The following is a 15,531-nucleotide window of genomic DNA, read 5'->3' on the forward strand; positions in this document are numbered from 1 at the left end:
GTTAAAAATTAAAAGATGCTTTTGATATAAATGCATTTTTTTATTAAATCAGAAAGATACAGTACACATGATATAATTCAATCATATGCTACTTTGAATTACATTTTAATAGACTCGAGGTCCTGTTTATTCCTCTGTACAAGTATTAAAGAAAAACCTCAGGTATTTGAGTAATCTGAACATTTTTATTAACTAGGGGTTATGGGGAGGGTTTTATCGGAACACATTCTGAGAACATTAGGAAATTACAGACAGACTTGAGGTAAGTGTCAGACAGAACAGATGAAGCAAGCCCCTCAGCCATCTGAGAAACATTAATAATGTAAGACTGCGGAGACCCCATCTTTGTTAGGGATACAGGATGCAGGGCGGAAATGGAGACCTCAGCGCCCCCTTGTGTCGAAAAATAAACTTGCAACTTCATTTATTTTGGTGCGTTTTGTTCTGAAGTTGTAATCCTTGCCCCTGCCACTGAGATTCAAAACGCAATTGTTTCCACAAATCCAGTCAATCTTCTCCCTCCCATCAACAATTTTCCAGGGCCCTATGTGAAAAACAACTTCTAAGAATTCCTTTTCGTTCCCCACACATTCCATTCCAGGAAATTGGCAATCTCCCAACACAGAGCCCATATTCTCCCCCCTTGAAACTCAAATTTAAGCAAACGGATTTTCGTCTCTCCTCCTCAAACTTAGTGGATGAGCATGAATTTACTGCAGTGCTTAATTCCTTCCAGCAGGCATTTTTCTTCTGCCACATACTTGTCACTGCTGTTTTCACAACTTAACCAGAATGCATTCCTTCACCCCTTCCCTCCTCTGTTTGGCAACCTTCAACTCTTCTGACCTGCCTAGTTAACCTGCTAAACCATCTTTACAGTATTTACCAGGAAAGACTGGACCAGAGACGTAAATAATACACCTCAATATACAACAGCTCAGGCTTAATTTGGAGGCAGAATTTCATTCATTCAATGGCCATCAGAAGAAAAATATATACATGGAGTGGGCTTGGGGAGGAGGTGAACTGGGAGAAGACATCTTGGTGGCAGGAGAACTTGGTGGGAACTGTAGAGGTTTGTTTACTTGGGTTTGCCAACGGGTCCAATGGATACGGGGTCTGTTTGCACTTGAGCGTCCAGCATCCGCTTTGGTCCCTGGAGAAAAAGAAGGTGCATCCTAATGAAGATTCAGGGCATCACAGCTACAATGTCATTTACTCAGCACTTACTCTATGCGGGCGCTGTGCTAAATCGCTAGACCTTGCTCACAGGTGGTGGATAAGACAGTGATCTCCAAGCACATGCCCATGTTCAGTGCCCCAGTTATATTACTTTCTAGCTTTTGAAATCTTGTGCTTTAATTCCTTGTGCTTCTGTTTCTTCATCTTTAAAATGGGGTGATATGCCTTATCTCAGAGGGTTGTTCCTAGATAAAGTGAGTTCATACATGTGTTGCACTTCGAACAGTGCCTGGGGTGTAGACCTTCCACAACTATAGCTCACTTTAGCCAGCCTCTCTGACCCCTTTCTAACCAAACCACCCTCTTTAATTTTCCTATGAAACATATCATATCTGAAATGATATTGTCTATGTGATCTATCTCCTCCACCAGAATGGAAGCTCTGTGGACTCTGTCTAGTGTTTGCTCAGAGCCTGGCAGGTGCCTGGTGCCTCGCAGGTACTCTTCAGTATTGACTGAGTGTGGCTGAATAAACTCAATGAGTCAAGAACTATTATCACTATTGTTATCATCATTTTACCTTTTCTGTCCAGTGTAATGTACAAGCAGTAAAATTAACTCTTTGTGTGCAGGCCTATGAGCTTTGACAAACACAAATGGTCATGTAACCAAAATGAAGATGTAGATCTGTTCTTCATCCCTAGAGTTTTGCCTTTTCCGGGATGGCACATCCATGAAGAATCATACACAGCCTGTGAGTCTAGCTTCTTTCATGCAGCCTAATGGATCTGAGAGTCATCCATGCTGCTGTGTGGATCAGGAGTACTATCGGGGCCTGTTTTACAGTGTGGTACATAGAGGATAGGGAGGATGGATAATATAGGGTAGCATATACAGCACAGTAAAGCCTATATATGTATATATTAGAGAGTAATATTATATAGTAAACTATATGTAGTTCTATAGTATATAGTATAATATATAGTGTAATAAGTGTATATAGTATATGTAGACAGTAAAATTTAGTATATGTGGTATAGGATAGTAAACCTATAGTAATAGCACTGTAATATAGGATATTATAATATAGGATGGTATACATTGTACAGTATATTATAAATATAGTGAAGCCTACAGTGCTAAATATAGCTAGTACAGTGCAGCATAATATATTATATAGTACATATGGTATAGGGTAGTAAATGCATTTTACATAGTATATATGCTATGCATATATACATGTAAATTACATAGTATATATGGTACAATATAGTATAGGGTAGAGTAGTATAATACGTTGTTATAAAATATACACAGTATATACATAGTGTCCTGTAGTATAGCACAGCATATATAGGATAACATGCAGTATACTAGTGTACCATAGTGAATACAGTATAGTTGAATATAGTATAATATATATGATGTCTCCAGGTAGATATAGTACATATGTAGTACCCTGTAGGATAGCATACACAGCAGAGCATAATACAGAGCAGTATAGTATTAAGTATGCACTCTATAGTGGCATGTTATGACATGCAATTTACCACTGGATTCCTGGGTTTTGAACCCCAGGTCTGCCACTTCCTAGCTGCCTGACTGTGGTTGAGTTGCTCAACCCTCTGCACCTTGATTTTACCACTGGGAAAATGGAGATATAGAGAGTGGTTGTGAAGATTAAATGTTAGTATATGTGAAGTGTTCAGAGTGTTATTTGTCACATAGTGCTATGAAAGCATTATTGTTACTGTAATTTGTCATTGTTATTCATTCATCAGCAACATGTATGGAGTGTGTGCTCTATGTAATATGTCACATTAGTCTTTGGGAGCGGAAAGGTGACCAGGACAAACGGGATGTTGAGAGCGTGGGCTCGGGAGTCAGCCGTAACTGGGTCTCAGGGCTGTTTGTCGCTCTCAGGTTTAATGACCTCTAGTCAATTCCCATCCTGTTGTTCCATCTGTGTCACGGGTCTTAGAGCTGTGGCCATACCAGTTCCTCACAGCACCCTATGGATTGGCCCCTTATGACTCTCACTGTCACTATGACGAGAAAGATCAGTGGGCATAAGATACTTAAATCAGGTTTTTCCACTAGTAAGCAGTGGATCTGAGCTCTGTCTCCACTTCGCCTGAATTGCGAGCTAGTCTCTCGCATACAATATCCCTCCTGGTTCAGAACCACTGCATTAGATCCATCCCGTTAGATCTAGGGATTCCATGGGTAAGGAGACAGGCAGAGAATGCCCTGTGGGCCTCTGACACAAAACCCCAGAACAAAGGAACAAAAAAACCCAACTGAGAACCACCCAAGGGAGAGAGGACTGGGGCTTATGTGGCCAGAGCCTTTCTGGAACAGCGCCTCCTCAGGCTAGATGCCACCCAGGGCACCACAGCTCAGCAGGTAAGGGGTCAGCCACAACTTTGGGCAGAAAAAATGTGCAGGTAATTTGGAAATGTCTGAGAAAAGTGTGATCAGGGTTTATGTTCCTCTTTAAGGAGCCAGAGCTGAGGACAGAGACAAATCTCTAAATCGACCACCCCAAGTGTGATCAGTCTTTACACGCCCACCTCTTTGGATGGCCAATCTACCTCCTTCAACGCATCTTTAAAGCCCAAGAAGGGCCTTGCACCTGGGGTGCTGGGGAGAGCCAGGGGTGCACTGTGCTGGGCTTCGAATTTTCAAACAAGCTCACATCGTGACTTTAACCTGATCTCAAATTGTGGCTCTACCTACACACATCCTCAAGCACCCAGAGGCCAGACAGAATACGATGGCCTTTATCATATGACTTTAAACTTGGGGCCTGAGATTCCGCATCTCCAATATGGTCCTTAGAGATGCTGGTCTGGAGACCAAACATGGGCCTCGGGAACCAGTGCCCTCACCTGCCCCACCTGTTAGAGGTCACCAGTGCCTCCAGGTGTTCCCTGAGTGGGGTAATTCCAAATGATCAGGTGGGTGAAAGCCGTGTGCTTCAGCAACTACCCTGTCTTTATTGCAACAGCAAAGTTAGGCCCAATTCCCTGGCTGCACAGCTGGAATCCATGTCATTTCCTTGCTTTGTCCTTCTGGCTAAACCCACAGTCCCATGGGGCCTGCGTATGACTTCATTGTTTTCTCCTCTTAGCTGATGTTTGATCACCTTGCTTATCAACTGAGTGATGACCTTCACACTCTCCTTGTTTGCCAGGGTTTATATTATGCCAAATATAAGGAAAAGTTTACTAGTGTCATATTTCACTCCATCCATTTATTCATCCAGCAAACACTTATTGGGTGTCTACTGTGCCGTAGCGGCCACACGGGGAGGACAGCAGGTCTGCCCCGTGACAGGCATGGCACCCGGCCTCCCAAAGTGAACAGCCTAGGGGAGCCGACAGAAAGGAGCAAAAAGGCACAAATACAGGCACAAATAATTGTTTGATGCCTCTGGCTTCTGCTCACCCCCGGCTGGGCGTCCCTGGAGGGACGGAGCTCAGTTTAACCTTGTCTGTGCGCACTACCCAGGGTCAGGCTCGGAGCCGTTTGCACAGGGGGGCTCCTGTTCCTGCCCACCTCTCCCCGTGTTCTCCCTTCTAGCCCGGCTGAACGTGAGCTCTGTGCTGTCTCTCCCACACACCTATGCACCTGCTGCTCCACCACCCTGCACGCTCTGCCTTCAGGCCGCCCCTGCCCTCTTCCACAGGTTAGTGTGAGGCCCACTCTGGATGGAACCTCCTCTGGGAAGCCTTCCCTGGCAATCTTCTCAAACCCAACCCAGGCCACGTCCTCAGTCGCACTCCTGCTCCTACGCCCAGCAGCCCTACCCCCTCAACCCTGCGCTGACTGTCTGCGAGCACAGCAGTGCCTGCGTCCACCTTGCTCTCCGCTTAGCACAGCGCCTGGCACACAGCAGATGCTCAATAAACGTTTGTTTGACAAAAGTCCAGCCAGCCTCTAGCCGGTCTCCTTCAGAGGTGGGAACATCGCCCCCGGCCCTAGAGCCCAGACGGACGGAAGAGGTGAGCAGTCCACCTACCAGGCCCTTAAAGAAGCCCCCCAGGGACTGCCGCCGCTTCTCGGGTCTCCTCTGGGACTTCTCTCCGTTGGGCAGCGAATTCACCTCCACGTTCAGGGGCTCCGCGCTCGGGGCTGGTCCTTGGGCTTCCTGCTTGGTGCCCTTCTGCTTGCTCGCCTCTGCCGCTGCTTTCTTGTCCCTAGAGGAGCTTTCTTTGCCCTTCGGGCCTGCTCCGGCTGGTGCAGCCTCTGGCGGTGTGATGGCCTTCTCCGCCGAGTCCGCTGTCTGCAGCAAGTTCAAACGAAATGCGTTTTTAGTGGCTGCAAGACAATTCTCAATAGCAGGTGAATAAATATGTTAAAATAGAGATGTTCAAATGTTGGATGGCGTTTTCATGAGTCCTGGGTGAAATGAAAAAAGAAATAAGAAAAATGTGCAAATACTTATTATGGTACAAGGCCACAGTAGGGGACATTTGATTGTTTATCTAATAATTTGTCAATTAATTTATGTTTTCCTAGCAAGCATTATTTCTTACTTCTTTTGGAAGTAGAACCTGGGTTTTCCTTGGGGAACCACCCTTCTGTCATCCATTCCACGTGATTCAAACAAACTAATTCAACCCCTGGTCAAGGGCATGTGACTCAGGCCTGGCCAATCAGAGCATTGCCTGTGATGGGGCTCCTGTGACTGGTTCAGGATAAGACTGATACTAATTTCAGATCCTTGTTAAAACAAGGAAGACAGAGGTCTGTTCCTTTCTGTTGGATTTTAAGTGTGAATATACAAGCCTGGAGCTTCCAGAGCCACCACCATTTCCAGGAAAAATCTGCCTGGAAAGGAAGACAACACAGAGAAAAGCAGAGCTGAGAGATAAAAGGAAGGGGGGGAAGAGCCCATGTACCAGTGGCATTGTGTATGCCCCTGGATCTAGCTGTTCCTGAAGACCTTTTGTGTCTAAGCCAGCTTTGAGAAGGTTTCCCCCACTTGCAGTCACATGTGACTCCACTTGGGGATGCCTGTTCTTTTCTTCATGATTACCTCTATCTTAATTCCTGGTTTGAAAGTGTCCTTTCACTTCATAAAATAATAGCAAGAGAAAATGACTATTTTAATTTTAGTTTTGAACATACATCCTTTCATGCTGAAATGAAATGTCTGCACTTCTACTTGGTTCCTACAATTTGGAAGGATGGAGCTACAAAATCAAAAATTCTAGGAAATGTTAGGTAAATTATAGATTATAAAAAGCTTGTTAGGACATAACAGCCTTTTCCCCATAATTTGTTTGAACTGAAACAACTATGGGGGCCAGACAGATAAAATAAAAACACAGAAGATATCATGGGCAAGAATAATCACAATCCCCAGTTGTGGAAGCAACAGAAAGCCAAAGGAATATTTCTCTAGTGTAAGAAAAACACCAGTTCAAATGAAGCTGGCTTTGATGTTTGGGAGCCAATTTGGAGTAGAGGGGATTGTGGTTCACTAGATGTCATGTGACCTGTCTAAAGCGGAGACAGCTGCTCAGACCCAACTGAGAGATACTATGTAGAATTACAGCCCCAGTGCTGTCAGATCTTCTATGTCTTCAATATAAACTTGAAATTGAATTATTTTAAAGGCAAAATATATCCCTTTTTAAATATTGGATTCAAAAGTTGCAAAGCCCTGTTCATAGCAAACAACTACCCCACAAGTACCCCAGTGCACCACCTTTGACCCACTGGATATATGTTTACAACTGATGACTCATAAAGGTCATATCTTGTCCCCAAATCAAAAAGTTCTGTAACAAAGTTGCAGTTTTGATTGAGAAGGCAGTAACCAGAGAACTGTCATTTCACATAAATGAGTCAAGCACATGCCTTAGAAATAAGCAAGAAGACGAGAAGATTTTCCCGTCCTGAAGACCTCCATAGACTGCAGCCTCTGAAGGGCAGAATTCCTTGGAGAAAGAGGCATCAGACATCCAGGGCAGCCCAGGGAGCTGTTTTGAAATCGCACTTCCTGCATATTCTGTCAGGGCCCAGCGCTCAACGCTGTAGCAAATGCCTAGCTATGGATGCCCAGGTATGATACATAGCCCAGAGCAGATACTCACCTTTAGAATGAGACAGAAACTCACACCAACATGCTGTTCAGAAACGCCAGGAACTGGGGATCCCCTTTCAAACACTTTGTTAACTGTTTTTTTGTTGTGCAGATTGTAAGATACAGTGAGTGGCTAAGAGCTTAGCAACTGGAGTCAAAGGAACATGGTGTGGACCGGGTTCCTCTCTCCATGCTGGGCGACTTGGAATAGGTTGTTTCATTCCTCAGTTTCTTCAGCCATTTGGCAGTAATGAAAGAAATCGTATGTCATGACATCGTGAGGATGGAATTAGTTAGTAATGGAAAACCTCTTCGGCTCGGTGTCTGGCTCATGTGAAATGCCAAACATAAGGGAACTGGGAGTGAGGGGGTCCCAGGATGTAGAACTTACATGTTTACAACCAGGAATGTCCTAATCAGACTGGGTCGAGTTGGTCATCCTGGCGTAACATCACCAGTGGTGACTCCTGAGAGACTGCGTGGATCCGAGTGCCAGGTGCAGACGAGACAGGAAATAGTTGCTGCATTGAGTGCCCTGTACCTTTCCAAATGTGTCTCCTACCCCTTCGACCTCTGCTCACTCTGTTTCAGAAAAGCATCCTTTTTGTCCTTGAACAAACTTCCTCTCAAAACAGAGCTTCACATTTGCTGTGACTTCTTGGTATGCCTCTAGGTTTTGGGTGACTCCACTGATGCCCTACCAAGTCTCTGCTCAGCTGTCCCTCCTTGGAGATGCAGTCCCTGTGCAGATGGTCTCAGGAAGCCTGAACCCTTTTCCTGGGGACATTACTGTGTTTTCTTATATTTCCATTCATCTCAGTGATTTCTTTGCTCCCTTGAAAATGTTCTGTCTCCCTCAGGTGGAACGGGAGCTCCAGAGAGCAAACTCTTCTTTCTCTTCCACCTTTATCCTCAACACCTCGCTTGACACATAGCAAGTCTGCATCGAAATGGGTTGAATGAATGGCTAGCAGCTCACTTTCCAAATGTTTCCAAAATATTTCCCTTGTCAAAATCACTGTCGAGTGGGAAGTTGGAAGTACTAACTAGCCAATAGCTGTCATTGGACACTGATTTTTTTAAGGGGGCCAGTACAGAGCTGGCTCCTTGCCTTGAGTAAGCTAAGAATTTGAACTGTGTGATGATTGCTTTGTCATTAAAATCAGATGACTTAACATCTGCTTGGGTTTTGGCTCAGTCTCAAAATTTATAACAAAAGTTATTCACATCTGAAACATCTGAGTGTCTCCTCTCCTAGGACCCAGTGATGCTGGTAGGAAGTTGGAGGACAGGGTCATGGGAATCACCCGTTTGACTCAGACGCTAGAAGCCAGCTTCATCCAGGGGTGTCTTGGCTTTCTTTTCCTAGAAACATCAACTGAGGCTTTCATGTCTGAGAAGGCAAATCTGAAGGAGCAGAGAATGTCTACTCCCACCCCCCAAAATTAAACTAAGCATCTTCCCTGTCCCAAAGGTTGCACATCTGTCCTCTCAAGTCTGGATTGAGGCCCTGGCAATAGAATGGATTCCCAACACTCCCAGATAAGTGTAACTAGGACAAGGTTTCCAGCTCATTCAGATTTTCACCAACTTCCCGGATTCTAGAATCACTCAAATTACTGGCATAACTGTTTTATCCCCAGATTCTAGACAAAATGTATAATCATATTTAAGTTCTTCATGCTGACTAAAATAAGTATATCATGTTTCCCAGGTAGTAACCTTTGGGATTTGGGGTTCCAAAGTGGTCTAGGGATTAGGTTTGGGGGACAGACATGGTAGTAAGTTAAAAAAGAGGAGCAAAAATAATTCAAATGCAGTAAAAATCAATATATTCCCTGTTGATATATATATATGGGATAACCCAATTATTATGGAAATAGAAATATAATAATTGATTTATAGTCATTGCTGCCCATGTGTGTGTGTGTGACATGAACATTATAGGGTGCTAATTTCCTATCAGTAGCATATAATAATAGTAACCAAACAATAACCATTTCTATGGCATCCTATTTTGATGGCCTAATCCATGTGAAAGTGTCTGAAGCAAGGAAGTAATTAAGGTTAGCAGAGGTCATAAGGATAGGGTGCTGACCCAACAGGATTAGTGTCCTCGTAGGAATAAACACCCAAGGGCTCACTCTTTCTTCATTTGCAATGTTAAGGACAAGAAGGCAGCTGTCTGAAAGTCAGGAGAGCCCTCCTCATCAGCAACCCAACCCTGAAGACATCCTGATCTTGATCTTGGATTTTCCAGTCTCCAAAACTAGGAGAAAATAATTTTGTGCTGTTTAAGCCACTATGATATTTTGTATGGCAGCTCAGCCACTAACATTTATTGATCCCTCTGTACCAGGCATGTTCTGAGTGCTTGGCATGTATTGATCCATCTAAGGAGGACGACCCTATCAGACAGCACTTCTCCTAGCTCCCTTGTAGAGATAAGGAAACAGAAATGGATAGAGTTGGTAATTTGTCTTTAGTCACATGGGCAAAACATTGTTGAGCCAGGATTCGAACCCAGGCTGTTTGAGTCTGCAACTCATGCTCTTAACCACTTCACTATATGGCCAAAATATGTAGAAGATTTTAATGACATTTTGGTGGAAGTATATTTTTAAGTTAAGAAAGAGTGTAGGTTATAAGTTAGGGTATTGAGCATGAGATGGTGCCACTGGAAAAAAGAATACATATAGTTATAAAAATGTCATAGCTATGTTTCTTTAGAATAGAGAAAATAATGGAAAAGAAGCATGTGATCCCGTATCTTTCACTCATGCACTCAAGGAATAGCTCCTATTAAGGGCTAGGCACCACATAGTGTGATAGAAAAATAGAAGAGGCTCCCCATGGCTCCACAGATGCTCCAGAGAGGGCAGGAAGGGGCAGGGGCACAGAAAACTATTACACAAATGACTTACTACAATGCTTGACAAATGCCGTGAAGTAAGAGTAAGACGCAATGATCATGTATGGAAATGGAAGGTCTTTTTGAGGAGGTGACATTTGGGCCAAGACTTGAAGGACAGGAAGGACTTTCCTTTGTAGAGAAGACAGAAGAGCATGTGTAAAATGATAAGATAAAATAAGAAATAATAAAATACATAATAATAAAAAGAAATAGCTGAGGAACCCTAGCCTGTTCATGTTTGTATCTGCCCGGCCCAAGAGAGTGCCTGGTGTATGCAGTAGATGCTTGACCCGAAGATGTTATGTCAGTTCGCTGTGGTTGAGAATTGCACTGGAAATAAGCCTGGAAAGAAGGGAGAACGTGCGAGCTGAACCCACCACCGAATCGAGTTGACAGGTTACTTACTTGGCCGCTGGAGTCTTTCCCATTTATTTCTTCTGAGCGGGTGATCCCTTCATCCCCTTTCACTGACTAAAATAACAAACAGACAATGGCCTTTCAGCTACTGCAAGCACAGCATGGGGAATGCAAGGGAAGTTCTGGAATGGGTGGCCTCACTCGTATGCCATTGAGTTTGGGCTCAAGACAAACGGAAGGAAGACCAACTAGAAACGTATCACTCATGAGATACACGATTTCCATGCGGTCTGGAACCAGAGTCGGGTTAAATTCAAGCACTGGTCTCCAAGAACAACAAAAGTCGTGACCCTTGGGATTGGGTAATTCTGGGGATAAATGGCTGAACATACGAAAGAATGAAACATGAGTGAGCAGGCAAACCATTGATGGTCTTCTACCGGCAACATTTGGGTGGTGGGTGTTTGTGTTTTTCTGTTAGGGGAGAGGCGGGGTGAGTTGAACATTCTATTTTCTTTCAGTAGCGCCCCCTGTGGCCAGTGGCACCAATGAACCAAACTAGAATAGGTTGAATTCACAGCTTTGGCCCTTAAGTGCACACTCTGAGTTAATGGTTCTGAAACTGTGGTCCCGGGACTAGCAACCTTAGCATCCCTTGGGAATTTGTTAGAAATAAAAATTCTTGAGAACTACTGCAGATCTACTGAATCAGGAACTCTCAGGGTGGAGCCCAGTAATCTGTGTTTGGAGGCCCAGCAAACCCTCCAGGTGATCCTGACGTGCATCACTGCTTTAAGCTAACAGGCCATAGACAAGTGCAGACCAAATACTGGGTCTGTAGTCTGAGCGGTGGATTCAGTAATGTTCTATGCTTGATGACTGATAAAATACCTAAGAAGTCTAGTAATGGGTTATTCAGTTCTTATCAATAATTTTGACTCGGGTCTTATCCTCACATATTTGAGCATTGCTGTGGAGGGGAGTATAGGAAATGGGGGTAAGCATGCAGGGCAAAGAGGAGGACTTCAGATCCCTCTGTTACCTTAGCTGTTCTGCTAGCAGACAGCAAGAATCTGCAACCCTGGCACTAAAAACAGTTAAAGAAAAACATTTAAGAAACTCAAATATGTTTTTGATTAATATTATGTGTCTCTATAAGTTGATGAATGGTACTCCTATTAGTAGAGATAATAAAAACTATTATTCATGAAGGCTAATTTTTAGCAGAATGCTCACCAAGGGCTAGGCACTGTGCTAAATGAGATAATAGCACATGTTCATTTATTCACCACATAGAACCGTAAGACAGAGGAATACTTTTATTTTCCTTATTTTACAGGCAAGAAAATGGAAGCTCAGAGAAACATGGGTCATGAAACTAGCTGCTAAGGAAGTCGGGATTTGACACCAGACAATGGCTCTGTATTCTACACTCTTAACCACTTCCCCATATTGCCCCTAGGCTGTGGGAGGTACGGTTCAGTCAACAAATATTGACTGGCCTTTCTCCCATGAAGCTATCCAATTGGGAAAAATACTAAGGGCTTGGATAAGAGCGATGCTGATAAATTTCAAATAGGGATTTTTGTGGGATATGCCCATCCTTGGAGGTCCACCTTGCTTGCCTTTAAACATTGCTCGGTGCTGCCTCTGATTCAGAGGACTGGACTGCTTCTGTTGATGGTGTGACACAGTATGGGAATTTCTACACCTTTCCTAGCCCCAAAGCAACCTTCACAGAGCCTGGCCTAGGGAAGAACCTCAACACTTGCTTCTTCTCCATTGGTTAGGAATAGAAGAAGTCTTTCTTTAGCCTGAACTGGCGCCTGGAAGTTCTATGTATTATTCTTAGGGACATCATTGTCTTGAGTTTCACCAAAGTGTTCAACCCAAAGGCAAATAAGGAATCTGTCTGTCCTTTTTTAAACTTTAGATCCATTTATATGGAAGGTAGCATCTTCACTGTTTGTACAAGGGCCAGTCTTTCTTGAGAACATTTAGAAAAAGAAATGGACTCTCCTGGTTATTATTTCTCTCCTTACAACCAGCTGTCAGCCTCCCCATCTCACCCACATGTTTTGCCTCTTTGGGATTTCATAAGGCCTCCAGAATTTCACACTGTTGTAAGATCCCTTCCTACTCAACCACATCCCCCAGCGTCCTTTAGACTGCGGTGTCACATCTTCATTAGCTGCCCTTGAGAAATGCTGAATGGCAACAACCAAAGAAACGAAATGGCTTTTTAAGCCCAACCTGAATGGAAACCAGGAGTCCTGCACAGCCCTGCTGCCACCTTCACCCCCTAAAAGAGAGGAGTTCTGACTTCTCTTTACTTGTTTCAATCCGGTGTCTCTCAGGTACCCTGCAGTGCAAGGCTTAGATTTGCTTGCTTCCCCTCTCTTTCTCTGCCAGTTCTTGGGGGAGAATTTGGGTCAAACCAAAAGGCTCTTGGGAAAACAGTGGGTCTAGTTGGCATCCTAAAAGCAGATCCTCAGGCTGAAAGGGAGAACACCCAAAGATTTTCAACCTCTTTTGAAAAAAAAAAAAGAATATCTCAAGCTTTTCTAAGGTTTTTCTTTTTTGTTCATTTTGAGGCGTGCAAAGCTAATTTATCAAAGGTATGCTGAGTTTAGATTAAGGGTCTTATTAAGTCCATCTGAGGTCTCATCAATCGTAGCAGTTATTAACAATCCCTCTCCTTCTTCCTCTATTTCCCCTCCCTCCCGTCTTTGTTTCATTTTTTTTCTATCCCTCTTCTTTCCTCTTTCAGAGACAAATCTGAATAGTTTATGTTGGGTTTTGCATTCAAAGGATCATAACCACAGAAGCTTATTTTTTCCAGCTGTCAAAAATAGCAGAGTTACTGTTTAAAGAGACTAAAATTCTTTCAGAGACTATTTTATACTTTTAAGAACAGTTTCTCTTCAATCTCAGAGATCTTTCTGTGTGATACTGGGCATATTTCTTTGTGGACTTTATTCACGAGCATTGAAGGTGAAGCATCTTAGGGCTTCTAGCCTTCAGTGTTGTGATGGTATCTAGTTGTAACATCCAAGCCTTGCACATTAATAAAGTCATTTTTTATGTCTTTTTTGTGTTATGCGTTGGAACCCTCTCCTGTGTGAGTCACTTGGATATTCAGAATTCCTGTGGACATGTTTGGGGGTCAGCACACATTTCTTTCAAAAGAATGTAAATGTATTTTGATGGAGATCTAATCCAACAGAAGTGGAGATTTAAAAGAAACAGAATTGAGATGATATTTTAATTTAGTGTGAGTATATCAGCAAGATTGTTTACTAGATTGGCCTCACTGTAACAAATCCAAGGAACCACTAGACATTTCCGGGATGAACAAGGGCTATGAGTCCAAGCTTTGTGTTTTACCAAGACACGTACTTGAAATGGAATTGGACAATTCAGACAAAATTACACAGAGGAGGTAGATGTCATTTTAGTGACAAGTATATTCAGAAAACTTACGCCCAAGCTTTACGTAAGTCATGTATTAATTCTCCTCTCTTTTGCCATGTTGTAATTTTGGAGAAGCCCAACACATAAAAATGTTCCCACATAAAACAATGCTAAAAGAATCTAAAAAATGGAGCTATGGTTATTCTATCTCCAATGACCTTCAAAACAAACTAGCTGCTGACAGCATAAGAAGTAGCGATAACCTGAGTATAGGGGTGAGCTTTAGAATCAACAAAAACCTGAGTTTGAATTCTGGCTCTGCCTTTTAACGGCTCTGTGACCTTGGGCAGATCACTTAAGCACACTGTCTTCATGTTATTATCTGAGCAGTGGGGCAGTAACATGCCACACAGGGTTTTTACATGAATAAATGAGATGATGCATGCAATGTACTCAGCAGGCCAGCCATGACATTTACATGCAATAAATAATGGGAGCTATTATTATTAGTATTAATAATTGAGAAGTGCCAAGTGACCACAGAATCCCCTTAAGAGTAGAAAGGAATGCAAGCTGCTGGTGGAGACAGAAACTCCCCAAACAGATGTTTCCTGAAATCTTCCCTTAAAGAGCAATTCAATATTCATATTTTCATACTCAGAAAAGATTCTGAGATCAAGAACTTTGGCTAGAAGGGCCTGTTTTCTATTTTATAATTACCATTACAAACCACCCTCTTTTTTCCTCCAAGTCAATTTCAACAGGTTTTATTAGACTTATTAGGTTGGATGTAATCAACAAAAGCTCCAATTTCATGGCTGTCTCCTCATTTGAATCTTTAATTTGCCCATTATGAAAGCTCACAGTCTCTGAGCCTGTGGACGTTATTCCACCAAAGAGTTTCTTATAAAACTAATGGCCTAAAGAAAGAGACAGGGGGAAGATTAAATGAAACAATATGTGACAATAGTTCGGGGGAGGAAAGCACTTTTCAAGTACAAGGTGTTATTAATACTGACAAATTATAAATCTATATCTCTGTATTTCTCTCTACCACCCCTGTGATTTCATCAATCTACCCGGTTTATGGGTACGTGAATATAGGTCTCTACCCACTCATGTTATAAAAATATGCTAGCACTTCAAATATCCAATTTCTTGACATACAGTCGAATTAATACCTATAAGAATCTTTTTCTATTTAAGGCATGACAGATGTCTTAGCTATTCCTTGTAATTATTTTGAAAATCTGCAGGAGCCCATAGGATTTTTGTAAAGTGGTACCTCTACAAGTGCCAAATGCAGTGAAAGGGCTTGTGTGATGCTATTTTCTTTTCCCTAAAATGTAATTATTTGAAAAATAATATTCTTTCTATTTTTATTTTTAGAAGAGGTTAATTTCTGGGAAGAAAAGGATCTCTTTAGGAGGAACTGGGCAATGCACTCATTAAAAAAAAAAAAACTCAGCCAAGAGTTACTTGTTCATGGGATAGTAAAACAGGTTTCCTGAAAGAAACTTAAGGGAACTGAAGGCTAGCAGGTAAAAAGTCCATGATCTGATGAATG

At 42.7% G+C, this 15,531-nt stretch overlaps 1 protein-coding gene across 8 annotated transcripts in view; it reads right to left on the reverse strand.

Moving 5' to 3' along the window:
* Window positions 1-19: 19 nt before the first annotated feature.
* Window positions 20-15,531, reverse strand: part of BCAS1 (brain enriched myelin associated protein 1) — a 97,011-nt gene continuing 81,499 nt past the window's right edge. For 6 of the 8 annotated variants that reach the window (XM_036901928.2, XM_036901930.2, XM_036901927.2 and 3 more), the window contains 3 exons: window positions 10,599-10,664; window positions 5,207-5,470; window positions 20-1,156 (listed from right to left, as the gene is read on the reverse strand). In XM_036901928.2, the coding sequence (XP_036757823.2) occupies window positions 1,082-1,156; window positions 5,207-5,470; window positions 10,599-10,664 (405 nt within the window). In that variant the 3' untranslated portion in view covers window positions 20-1,081. The remainder of the gene's footprint in view (window positions 1,157-5,206; window positions 5,471-10,598; window positions 10,665-15,531) is intronic. The other 2 variants (XM_036901934.2, XM_036901937.2) reach the window with 1 other exon arrangement.

The sequence above is a fragment of the Manis pentadactyla genome, chromosome 5 (genome assembly GCF_030020395.1).
Source record: "Manis pentadactyla isolate mManPen7 chromosome 5, mManPen7.hap1, whole genome shotgun sequence".
Classification (NCBI taxonomy): Eukaryota; Metazoa; Chordata; class Mammalia; order Pholidota; family Manidae; genus Manis; species Manis pentadactyla.